Source organism: Sciurus vulgaris (assembly GCF_902686455.1).
Source record: "Sciurus vulgaris genome assembly, chromosome: 4".
NCBI classification, from domain to species: Eukaryota; Metazoa; Chordata; class Mammalia; order Rodentia; family Sciuridae; genus Sciurus; species Sciurus vulgaris.
In genome coordinates this window covers 141,596,600-141,610,272 of record NC_136464.1, presented here as the reverse complement: position 1 = coordinate 141,610,272, position 13,673 = coordinate 141,596,600, and the positions used below count along the sequence as shown (strand labels likewise).

Genomic DNA, 13,673 nt, shown 5'->3' with positions numbered 1-13,673 from the left:
TCTGGTTGTGACCATTTTGAGTTAGTTGTTATAGTTGGCTTCCTGGGTTGTTACTAGACATTGTGTTCCAACTTTCTACATTTCTGATTTATAGATAACAAATTGGCTTCCTGGACTGCTTACTGTAGATAGTGAGTTGGTTTTCTGGGTTGTTTGCTGCAGGTTGTATGTCAGGTTGCCATTGTCTATTTACATATTCATTCTTTTACATGCCATCGAATTTAGGGCCTTAACCAAATCACATCTGCAATGATCCCTTCTTTTCCCCCACATAAGGTCACATTCATAGGTTTGGGGTTTTAGGAGATGGATGTATCTTGGAAGCCACCATTGGACCCACTGAAAAGCACTTCTTGGTTTAGAAATGATGCTTGCTTGTTTAGAGGAATAAAACAGAACGAAACAAAAATCTTTTCCCTTAGTGTCCTAATTGAGACAGGCAGGTAGGTTAGGACTAGACTTCACTGAAGGCATATCATTTTCTGTCACAACGGCAGGGACATTTTGAAATGATTGCCTGGGCATTCTTTAAAGCTTGAATTGGAGCTTCAGACCAACCCCTTTATGTCTATACTCCAAATGAGATGTTTTGATAGGCACTAACAAAACATGTCTATATATTCAGAGAGACCCCACCTTTGGTAGAAAACTTGAAGCAATGTGTAATAATATATGAATACTGTCTGTATTATCTTAGGAAGTTAAAGAGCAAAACAAACCTTTTCTGCTTCTTTCTGTTTTCACTGTTTTCAGTATCCTAAAATTTTAGTCTCATTGCCTAGTCAGAAAAGGGAAAAATCACTAGTTTGAGTAGAGTCTAAGACCTTCTATATAAGACCTATATAATATAACATATTATATAATAAAATTTTCATGATTTATTAATTCCTTTTGGATGGTGGCTGGCTATATTCTAACCTCTTAAAAACTGTGGTTGAAAGTCCTGGGCTAGAGTTGTAGTTCAGGGGTAGAGTGTTTCCCTAGCACATGTGAGGCACTGTGTTCAATCCTCTGCACCACATAACAATAAATAAATAAATAATAAAGGTATTGTGAAAAAAATGTTTGCAAAGAAAGTCCTTCAGTCTTGACTCTGAAGTTCAATTCCCGTTGATTTATGTAATTCCAATGGATTATCAGTAGATGGCAGTAGATTGTTTTCATTTTTTTTCCTTTCTATTATAGAGATCCAGAAAAAGCTCAAAACACTCAATTTTACAGCAGATATCCTTTCATGATTAGTTGGTTTAAATAAATGTCATGCAAGTGTTCTTCAACTTATATTGCTTTAGAAATAGAAATCAAGAAGTACCAGTAATTTTATTTTATTATTTTTATTGTATAAATCTAATTTGCTTCTTTCTTCAAGTTACTTCATCAAATATTTTAGGGAATACAAAAATGAGTAAGACATTGTATTAGACTTTTTGCAGCTTAAAGTCTAAGGGGAAAGATGATATAAAATAATGAAATTAAGAGTAAATGTATTGAATATTTACTATGTGATGGGAATTTGCTGAGTGCTTTATATGCATTATTTAATTTCATGTATTGTCCTTACAATAACATTAATGAGGCAGGTATTATTGTTCTTATTTACAGATAAGGAATCTGAGGCTCAGGTTAGAAATAATTTACCTAATAAGCTGTAAAGTGGCACAACCTGGATTCAAAACTAGCTTTATCTTACTCTAGAACCTATAATGTTATCTATCATAGTAATAGAGACAGAGAAACAATTGTATTAAAAGAGAGAGATCACAGAAGCCCAAAAAGATTTCTTAAAGAAAATGCCACCCAAGGTACAGTTTGATGATTAGTTGTGATGTTGACATGACCAGACAGTATTGTAAAAGCAATATTCTGTCAAAACAGGATAAATTGGAGTAGAAATAGACCATAGTTAGACACTTATTATGTGCCAGCACTTGTGGGTCTCTACTTTCATGGAGTTTACATTAGTTGAAGGATACAAAAAAGATGTAAATGTAAAAGATGTCAGTGGTAATAAATGTCAGTGATAATAAATGCTATTAAGCAAAGCAAGGAAACAGAAGATGAAAGAATAGGGTCATGTTTTTAAAAGAGTTGTCAGGAAAGGCTTCTCTGCTAAGTCAGTTATTTGGGAGTAGGTAAGTAAAGATTGATAGAATTTAAAGTTAAAACCAATTAATGAAAAAATTGCGTGTAGCATGTATGATAACTAAAAGAATCAAGATACTAAGTTGTCTCGGGTAAGAATTGGGGCAACAGCCTTGGGCAGCCTACCTGTGGGGTATCTTCAGATATTTCTCAAGGGGCTATGAAGTGACAACACTGAGCTCTCCTTTTTGACTATCTGGGCAGACATGGTTGAATTGCCCTGGGCTCTATACCTTTCTAGAGACCTCTCTGCTAATTATTCTGGAGGTTTGGCCTGAACAACAATAAAAATGAACTTGTAACTTACTGAGATGGAAAAAACTATGAAAGAGCAGGTTTAGTGGTAGTGATTGTGTGGAAAAAGAAACAGAGTTCAATTTGGAACATATTAAGTTGAAATGCCTGTTTAAAATCCAAATGAAGATACCAAGTAGTTTGGCCTGAGTTTGTACTTCAAGAAGGATATTCAGGCTAGAATACAAATTTGGGAGTTGTTAGTCTATAAATGGATTTTAAAGCCATAGAACTGGATTGGCTGGATGACCAGTAATATGCATATGAGAAAAATAGATAAGGACTGAACTCTGAAACATTCCAACATGTGAGAAAGATGAGAAGGAATCAGCAAAAGAAATCAAGTGTGGTTTTTCAGAGAAGGTGACCAAATGTGTCATTAGGTTAAGTAAAAGGGAGCCTGAACTTGGCCATTGAATGTGACAACATGGAGGTCGGATAAGAGCTTTAGGGATAGTGTGGCAAATCTTGATTCTATTGTTTTCAAGAAGAATGAGGAGAACAGAAGTGAACAGCATGTATTCTTAGCTATAAATGGGAGCAAGAAATGTGTTAGTAATTGATAAGGGTTATAGAGTCAAGGCAAGGATGGTGGTGGTAGTAGTTGGAGATGTATGATGAATAATTTAGGATGATACATGTGACCAAATAAAGAGGGGAATTATGTTGAGAGAACATTCAAGTAATGTCCTTGAATAAATGAGAACATCTAAGAGCAGAGGATTGACCTTAAAGGAGACTTTATTCATTGTAAGAAAAGGATAGACTAGTATATAGGTAGGTCCAGAAAGACTAGTAGATGAATAATTTACTAACCTTTAATATTTTCTACTGTCTCAGTTAAATAAGAAAATAGGTTATTAGCTAAAAAGGGAAAATAGATGTGGGAGGTTTGAAAAGAGGAGTGAAATAATCATCCATAAAACTTTATAAGTTCTAAGGGCCTATAATCAAGGGCAAAATTGCCTTGAATTTAAAATGAGACCACATTTGTGTGTGTCTTTTTTTAAAGCATGTTCAGCTACTTGAGCATAAGTGAAGCAACTGGTTGGATTTTTCCAGGGAAGTAGGTCAGGGAAAGAGCTCTAAGGGAAGTGGGGGTGAAGGCAAAGGGATGTAGGCCAGATAAGGAGGTAAGAATACATGAAGAGCTGAAGGATCACATAAAGATAGAAGTGTCAATAGATTGGAAGTCTTGGGTGTGATTCAACAACTATCATCGAAATACTGGATGAAATTAGCTAGAAAATTAAAATGTCGTTTTCATCTTCAATAATGTATGAAATACTTTTATAATCTGTGGGTGACTGGGGAGAGTGGATGAAAGAAGATATCAAGGAACTGAGAGGCCAGGGTATAAGATGTACCATCTGTGTGGATATAGAAATTCCAGAGAAAAGTAAGGGGGGAAATGATGCAGAAACAGTAAATCAGATGTTATAATCTACGAGTGAAGAGGAGAGAACTAAAGATAAGTTAATAACAACCAGGACAGGTAAAACTTAGTTTGATGGCATGAACTTCAAAGAAACCAGAGGTTTTAAATAGAAGAGAAGGATACTAGTTGGGCAGTGCTGACAGGGAACAGGAATAATGCCTCACCTCCAGATATAGTAATGACTTGAAGATGAAGAAGCAATATCTCTGGATTTCAGTTCAAGTCAAAAGGTGAAGGAAAAGTTCACTGAAGTCATGAAAGATAGAATTTTTGCTGCAGATGGACCTGAATTCAGCAACCACAATGGAAGGATTATAAAAGGGTTGAGGAGTGGGTATCACAACATCAAATTAAGGGACTTAGCAAGTGAATACAGATGGGTTTTCATGATAATGAGTGACCCCTAGGGAAACAGAGTGTAATGGGAATAGGAAATGACTCCAATTTAGAGGAAAGAGAAGCAGGACTCACCAGGGACTCACCAGGAAGGCAACCGAGCTAGCAGGAACTTAAGAGGAGCAGGAAGAACTCACTGGGTTCCCTCTTCAGTCATGCAAATTGTGATACTGAGGCCATGGGAAGTCTGTAGGAGCTACAGCAGCTCCATCAATGTACTTTACTGAAATAGTTCCCCAAAGTAAAAAAGGGAATAGTATGAAAGGGAATAGAAAGAAGGAAGTTGGGAGCTAGCGATGTAGCTCAGTGGTGGAGTTATGTTCTTAGTAGACAAACAATCCCTAGCACTACCAAAAAAAAAGAAAAAGAAAAAAAAAAAAAAAAGGAAGTTGATTAAATCAACAAAGTGACTATAAAAGAGTAGTTCAATAGTAATTGAAAATTGTTTGATTCTGGAGGGATAAAGATATAATTCTGCCCTTAAAGTATAATCTTGATAGTTTAGCTCAAGAGCATAAAATTTGGAGCCAAAATATCTGAATTTAAGTCACATCTCAATATCCACCTGGCTTCACTTAAAGTTTCTTGATCTATTGGTGCCTCACTCTACTTTTCTGTACAATGAAAATAATAATAATAATATTTATCTCATACAACCAAATGAGTTAGTATTTGTAAAGTTCTTAGAATACTGCCTGGTACAACATAAACACTATATAATATAGTTTTTGTTGTTAGTGTTGTTGTTTAATCTAAACCACTTATAATAATGACCAGCATAAAGCAAGCACAGTAAAGTGCTTATTGAGAGAACTGAGTAAAAGTATGAAGGCATGCCTTTTCAAGTTAGGTGGGCAGAATGAAGGATGTAGTCTGTGATCATGAAAGGCAAACTAAAGCGCTCCAGAGAAAATTAGATTTGGATTTGTTAGCACTGATCTGGGACAATTCTGTGTACTATAAGGAAAGGACATAGACTAATGACATGAACAGAGTAAATGGACTCAGCATCTGGGAGGACTTCAGGAAAGGGGTGAATTTGAAGTGAGATTGGAAGGAAGTGTCATGAAGAGACAGGAAAGAATAATAAATTCTCAGGGGTGATTATGACAATCTGCTAATTAAGCTCTCAGGATTTCTTTTGCATGGTAAGGTATTTCCGGATAGACTTAAGTCTCCTTAGGTAGGAAGCAATTTAACTTTGTTTTTCTCTCTTTTTGTTTATATACTATGTTTCAATCCTTTAAAACATGTATAACTAATACATGAGTATTTTGTCTATAATCTTTAGGAAAATACTTAGTGATTTTGAACACTTCCTAGCATGTGCCTTACTTTATGACATTTCACTCTTTTTTTTTGACTTGCAAAGCCTGTAATCACTTGAGTACAATTTGAGAAGATTCACAGTTTTGATATATGCCAATTAAGAATTTTTTTAAAGGATCAGTCATCTGAATAGAAAAATCCTATGTTTAACTGGAGATGGCAACTTCCAATTTCAAAAGTACTTATTGACATTGGATTTCTTTTATGTATCAAAAGCCTTGAACCATTTTCTTTGTGGAGGAATGGAGAGGCAGATTTGAATACCTTCTTTTCTAAAGCTGATAATGCCCTTTCTGCCAACTCAGCATTTTGTGTTGGGACAACTTTCTCTTCATCTTTCAATGGAGAAAAATATATATTCTTTTATCTTATCAGTTACTCCCAAATAAAGTACACTGATATATGATTTTAAACCTGCTTAGGTCTTACCCCAGCCAAAATAACACTGGACAGGAATTCTATATTCCCCACATTCTAGTCTCGTGATAGAGATTGCTAAAGCATTCTTAGAACTGAATCTCACCAATTTGTGTGTGTGTGTGTGTGTTGTAATTATTACAATAGCCCTATGAGGTTTTACAGATGAGGACATTGTAGATCAAAGAAGAACCAAGATTCAAATACAGGATCAAAGGAGAGCCAACATTCAAAATACAGTTCAACTTTTCTTCTAAAATCTCTTACTTGATCATTGTACTTTAATTATTTGTACTAATGATGAAATGTCATTGCATTCCTGTGACATGTTTGACAATTTAACTTTCAGGATCACAAATACATGACAGGAAAAAACAAGGAAAAGTATAGGATTATCAACACAGATTTTTTTTTTCGTAGGAGTAAAGAAGGTGAGCCAGACAGCAGAAAAGAGATTACAAAGGAGAATGTCAGACAACAAAGAAAGGAAGAGTGAAGGAGTTCCTAAAGAAGGTAATGAATCAATCTTAAGAAATAAATAATTAAAAGATCAACAACAAAAATAGTACAAAAGGATAATTATGTTAAATGAATAATAAATTAAAATAGAAGGAAGCAGTTACATTTCACCAGGAAGAAACATACTCAGTACTTAGAAAAAGCATAACAACCTGAAAATACAGGCCTATGTTGAAAATCCATCAACTATAATTGCTATTGAGTTGTTGTGGTAGCAGTATAATTATAGTATATGTGCAAGTGGTTCAGATAAAAAAAAATTAGGACAATCAAAATATTTATACTCTTCCATAAAGGAACAGGTATAGTAGGCAACTTTGAATTGCCTACCATTACTACCATTGATGTTGATTTTGTCTAGAATCAGAAAGGGAGGATTACCAATCCTAAATGTAGGGTTTATTTTTAATAAGAAAAATAACATCTAATTTTTTATTTTTGAGTAAAGAAACATAAATTTCTTAAAATGCCTGCATTTAGTTTTTATATGTATTTATTTGTCTAGCTGTGGGTAAACAAGATACATCGTCCTTAACTGAGGTTGTAGAGCAAGTTGCAAAACAACAACAATCTCAAACATCAGAAATAGAAAGGAACAAAAAAGTTCTGTGTCACTTGCAGGTAATTTATTTTATATAATCTTTTAAATGTCTTAAAAATTTTATTAGTGACAGGGAGGTTATTAAAAGGACTTTATATTGGGAATCAATTTAAATTCCTAATCATTCTCTCAATTTTTCTGATCTAAGTAAAGTTTATAGAAATTTTACATTCCCAATACAGTCTAAGGATTCAGTAATGTCATTGTAACTATAGAATAAGTGTATAAAATCTAACATGTCACATAGAATCATTTTAAATTTACTTTATTGGATAGTTTTTCCTAAAATACTGAATTCAGTGAGGGTTGCATTGTAAGTCAGTGTTTTTAAAGATATAGTTTGTGAAAAACTAGTTGTCAGTGAACATTTCAAGTAGCATCCCTCTGTCCCTTGCCTTTTGTAATGTATTCATAATCTCATTATCAGGAACATGGAAGCCATTCTTGGTCTTTGCATAACTAAATATAACTACATTCTGTGAATACAACTAAAGAAGTGAATATTAAAACAGTATCTTCACTTGTAAATGATGTTATTTAATATATCATAGAAATGAAAAGAATAAGCTCTGCAGCTGAACTGTCTTGTTTGAAAGGCCAGATTTGCTATTTTTAGCTCTGCAATTGAATTTGTGCCTCTGTTTCCTCATTTTTAAAATGGAGATAATAGGACCTTCCTCCAGGTTTTGGTGAGGAATAAATGAATGCCCTTATAAATATCTGTATGGTATCATTGGAGGGGTGCTGGTAGATAGTACAGGGCCTGATCTTGACATTGGCTTTAAACAGAAATATTGAGACATATGTTGATAATAATTACATTAATATAATATGATTTCTTATAAGTATTTGTATGTTAGAACCCTTCTACAAAGCAGTACATTTATACAATAGGATATAATGCAAGAATAATGTATTGGATGTCTATAAAGAGATTTTCTGCAAAACTTATCAGTCTTAAGAGATTCACCGACATTTATTTCTTTAGGGCCCACTTTCTATTGAGCATTTTGCTAAGCATTTCTCTAAACATTGTCCTTACCTTTTCTTTGCTCATCACTTATTTGGGAGGGAGATAAAGAAGTAAACAAATAATTGCACTTAGTGTTAGGCATGAGCCCAACACATTTAACACTGAAGGAGTGATTGCAAAAGAAGTGATGTTTCAAAGTTCAGTCTTAAAGAACAGTTGGAATTCACCGATTGATTAGGAATCTGGGGCAGGTTTAAGGTTAAGGCAACTGGGACAAGGAGGATAATATTCCAAATAAATAGAATCTGAGAAAATTCACAGAAGCCTGAAACAGCATTGGCACATTCATGGAACTCTAAGTAGTTTGGTAATGGTGTAGCATAGAATACATTTTGAGAAGCGGTGGAAGACATATATCATGATAAGAAACTTGGACTTCATTCTAAAAGGGATAGGAAGCCTTTGGTTTTAAACATGGAACAAGTTAAAAATTTATTTTATAGAAAGAGAATTCTAAATATATATAAAGTACTTGCTATAATCCAACATCCATTCATGACAAAAAGTCTCAGGAAATTAGAATTCAAAGGGAACTTTGTGAATCTAAAAAAAAAAAAAAGAGCATCTACAAAAATCCTAAAGACAACCATATACTTAATGTGGAAAGACTGAAAGTTTCTCTGCTAAGATTTGCTTTTATTTCTATTCCAGATGGTACTGGGAGTGCAATCATGTAAGAAAAAGAAATGAATGTATATAGATGAGAAAGAAAGAATTAAACTGTTTCTATTCACAGGTAGCATGATTAGCTTTAGAAAATCCCATATAATCTACAATAAAGCTATTAGGAATAAAAAAGTATGTTGCAGAATATAAGTTTGATATACCAAAAAAACACTGTATTTCTATGTATTGGCAGAAATGTATAGAATTCTATGATTTTCAGAAAGTCTATACAATTTTGAGAAATTACAAATTTTGAAACAATACCACTTACCATAGTTCCAAAACTATTCAATATTTAGGATAATTTTGAAATAAGGTTTATAAAATCTATATGTTGAAAAATGCAAAATAATGAGAAAAATTAAAGAACACTTAAATAAATGGAGACACACACTATGTTATAAATCAGAAAACACTGTATTACTATGTCAGTTTCTCCAGTGTTATCTATAGATTAAAAGTAATACAAGTCAGAATCCCAGAGGGTTTTGTTGTTGTTGTCGTTTTTTGAGTAATTGACAGGCCGATTCTAAAAGTGGTATGGAAATACAAAGGAGGACCTGGAAGAGCCAAAATAATTTTGAAGAACCACATCAGAATTCTTAAACTACCTTGGATATTTTCCAACACCAACAACCAATCTTCTGATTCTCCCAGTGCAAACTGGATATTGAACAGTTCAATTCAACTCTGATATAAGCTGAGGTTAGCATCCGATCTCACAAGTTAAAGGAATCATACCCACAAGACTTGCTCATTTCCAATGTCAATTATAAGCCTAGGCCACTCATACACTCATACGTCTGACCAACTGACTATAAATCAGGGGTATGTTAGTCAGCTTTTCATCACTGTCATAAATACCTGAGAAAAATAACTTAGAATAGGAAAGGTTTGTTTTGGCTCATGGTTTCAGAGGTTTCAGTCCATGGTCACTTGGCTCCAAGGCAGGAACATCAAGGAAGAAAGTATGTTAGAGGAAAGGCACTCAGCCCATGGCAGTTGGAAAGCATAGAGAAAAGAGGGGGCCTGGGACAGATAGTTCTCAGGGCATGCCCCTAGTGATCTATATCCTCCAAAATGCCCCATCTTCCTGTAGTTTCTACTACCTCCCAGTAGTCCATTCAGCTATCTATGGATTATTCCCCTGATGACATCAGAGCTCTCAGGATCAACCATTTCCCAAAAGTCCCACCTCTGAACCTTGCTGTACTAGAGACCATACCTTCAATGAATGAGACTTTAAGGAACATTCCAGATCCAGACCATAACAAGGGTTTCTCGTGGCTACTCCCCATACATACCCAAGGTTTAATAATTTTCTAGAATGAATCACAGAACTAAGGAAAGCACTTTACTATTACTAGTTTATTATGAGAGTACAATTCAAAAAACATCCAAATGGAGAAGATGCACAGGACAAGGTGTGGAGGAAGGGATGTGCATAGAGCTTCCATATGGAGCACACCACCTTCCCAAAACCTGGATGTGTTCACCAACCTGAAAGGTCTCCAAAATTCATCATCTAAGAGTTTTTTATGGAGGTAGCATCAAGTAAGCATGGTTGATTATTAGCTCAACTTCTAGCTGTTCTCCTCTCCCAGGAGGTTGGGGCAGTGTAGATAGGACTGAAAGTCCAGGACTTCAATCAAGTCTCAGCCTTTCTGACAGCCAATCCCCATCCTGAAGCTTTCTAGAGGTCCACTGAAAGTTACCTCATTCCAAAAAAAAGACGAATTTTTTCATCAGATAGTAGAGGAACAATTGAATATCCTTGTGTGAAGGAAGGAAGGAGGGAAGGAAGGAAGGAAGGAAGGAAGGAAGGAAGGAAGGAAGGAAGGAAGGAAGGAAGGAAGGAAGGAAGGAAGGAAGGAAGGAAGGAAGGAAGGAAGGAAGGAAGGAAGGAAGGAAGGAAGGAAGGAAGGAAGGAAGGAAAAAGGAAAAGAAATAAAAGGGAGAAAATATTTGTGGGTAATGGATATGTTTATTATCTTAATTGTGACAACTTTGTGAACATAAAACATGTCAAAACTCATCAAATTGCAGAGTTGAAATATGTGCACATTCTTTACATCTATTTTACCTCAAAAAGCTGAAAAGAAAAGAGAGAAGAAGGGGGAGAGTGAGAAATGGGAGAAGAGGAAGAAAAAGAGGAGTAGGAGAAGGGTGAAAAATAAGAGACTGATTAAGAGAAGGAAGAAGGGGGAGAAGTAGGGATAGTAATGTAAAGATGGAAATGGATTGAAGGGAAAAGATATTAAAGCCAGTAGTAAATTTAACAGCCTATTCCATTAGTTAAGAAAAGAGAAGATGACCAAAGTAGTGTTCTTCTCTCCCTATATTGATCAATAGAGTCGACATCCTAATGTAACTGACAGAACATCTGTCCCTTTCCTGACCATTCTACGTGTATCACTCATTTAATAAACATTTACTGAGTACCTGCTTCATGCAAGTACTATCTTAAGCATTGGGAATGTGGTGATGAAGACAGAAAAGATTCCTGCAGCCATAGAGCTACTTTATAGTTAAGGGAGGTAAACTATAAAGAAGATTTTTTTTAAAAGTATAATTTCAGAGAGTGATGGGTTACAAATAAAATAAAACAGGGTAATGTCTAGGGAGTAACTGGGGGAGGGGAAAAGGTGGCCAATTTAGATGTTGAATCAGGGAGGACTGTTTGGAGAATAATAATAAAGCTGAATTGTGACAAAGACCCAGCAGGGATCTTTTTTTTTTTTTTTTTTTATGTGGTACATTGTATTTAAAAGGCAAAGTTCTTCAATTCTTTTCCTGACAGAGACAAAAAAGGTAAGTACACTGAAAAATACAATATACTGGTGAACCTGAATTTTTGTCTTCAGTGCTAATATTTAAAATGCCCACTCGACATTTCTGTTTGGGTGTCTAATAGACACCTCAGCTAGATATATTTTACACACTGTGTTAGTCTTCATTGTTGTGACCAACATACTCAACAAGAACAGTTTAGAGGAGGAAAAGTTCATTTTCCCCACCGTCTCAGAGGTTTAGTCCATTGTCTTGGGCCCAAGGTGAGGCACCACATCATAATGGAAGGGGATGGTGGAAAACATGGAGGCAAAGAAGTAGAGAGAAGGAAGTGGGAAAGGAGTTACAGGGAAGGTGAACACTTCCAGGGCACCTCCCCAGTACCTCCTCAGTGACCTACCTCCTCCAGCCAAGCCCCACCTGCCTATAGTCTACCATTCAGTCCATTCACATAGGATGGACTGATTAGAAGGTTAAAGCTCTCACAATCCAATCATTTTACCTTAGAACATTCCTGCACTAACACAGGAGCTTTTAGGGGACACCTAATATAAAAACCACAACACACACCAAACATGTTCCCTCCCTGATCCTTCTGATTCCAATACACTGCACCATTTTCCACCTGGATACCCAAAAGCCAAAAAGTCATTCTTAACTTTTCCCTGTCCCTTATCCCACAACCTACTTCCCACCAAAACCTGAAAGTTGATTCTCCTTTTTAATACAATGCCTTCCTTCCAAACTTAAAAATGTATTTAAAGAGAATGACCATCTAGATAGAAAAAAGAATGAAGGATGATGGGAGGATCTATAGAATTTAATGAACAGTTAGCTATAAAGAAATGGAATAATTAAGGATATGTCTCAAAGTACTTTGGGGAATACAGGATTATGTTAATTTGCATTTTTGTACCAACTTTTCATCCCTTAATATATCCACACCCTTCCTCACATGATTACAATGCTTTCCCCTCATGGGTGGACATACTTTCACCCCTTGTCTCTGACTTTGATCATATGACTAGCTGGGGTATTAGCAGATATGATTCCAGCAAAAGCTTTTTAAAAAGCTCTTAAATAGTTGAGCTTTGACTCTTCTGCATCTGCTATCATCATGAGAAAGACATGCCTGGTATGGCCCACTAAAGCATAGGGGACACATGAAGTACAATCAAGATACCCCTGCCAGCCCAGTTTAAAGCCAGTCTAAATTGTCTTACTGCAAGCCAAACCCCAGACATTTCTTTTTCTTTATTAAATATATAAATACTTAAATTTCAGATATACCTATATTTTTAAAAGACACAGTACACGTATACACTGATCTAGTAGAGAAAAATAAAAATTACAAACTGCGGAGTAGCATTCCTAAATTCAAAACCAGGATTTGACACTTATTGGTCAAATGATGAATTACCTTTGTTATTCAACATCTCAGTACCTCAGTTTCATTATCTGTACAATGGGGATAATAATGACAACTGTGGAGGGCTGTAGTACTCACATACTTCCTCCCCACTTTTTACCTTTTACATGGGAAACTGGATCCAAAACTCTGTGACTAATTTCATATGGAACAATATGGTTCTTTCCTTTTTCAAAAATGCCAAGAGAAGGAACTAAATGAATGTTTCCAGTGTAAGAGGACTTAAAGGTTTCTGCCTAAAAGCAATTTTGAAAATCAGCCCAGGGGCAAGAATGTGACTCAGTGGCAGAGCACTTGCCTAGCATGCAAGACCCTGAATTTGATCCCCAGCAAAACACACACACACACACACACACACACACACACACACACACACACAACTCAGGTGTTTGAGATTTGTGTGGAACTACCTAGCCAATCCCCCACAGCTCCCAACCATGTGAATCACCCAGCCAATTCCTTCTTTTCCCAGTCATGTCAGTAACAAACACCTACCTATTTATTGTTCTGTCACTGAGGTTTTGTGGTTCTGGCAATAGATAACTAATACAAAGGGAAAATAGGCTAGGGAGGGAGGAAGAATTAGTCTTTTTTGCACATGATGAATTTGAGATGGCCA

The 13,673-nt window shown here is 35.5% G+C and overlaps 1 protein-coding gene across 2 annotated transcripts in view; it reads left to right on the top strand.

The window, feature by feature from the left end:
* The window catches only part of CCDC122 (coiled-coil domain containing 122), a 36,861-nt gene that overhangs the window by 3,411 nt on the left and 19,777 nt on the right, over window positions 1-13,673 (top strand). For both annotated transcript variants that reach the window (XM_079138982.1, XM_079138981.1), the window contains exons 2-3: window positions 6,437-6,529; window positions 7,041-7,156. In XM_079138982.1, the coding sequence (XP_078995108.1) occupies window positions 6,484-6,529; window positions 7,041-7,156 (162 nt within the window). In that variant the 5' untranslated portion in view covers window positions 6,437-6,483. The remainder of the gene's footprint in view (window positions 1-6,436; window positions 6,530-7,040; window positions 7,157-13,673) is intronic.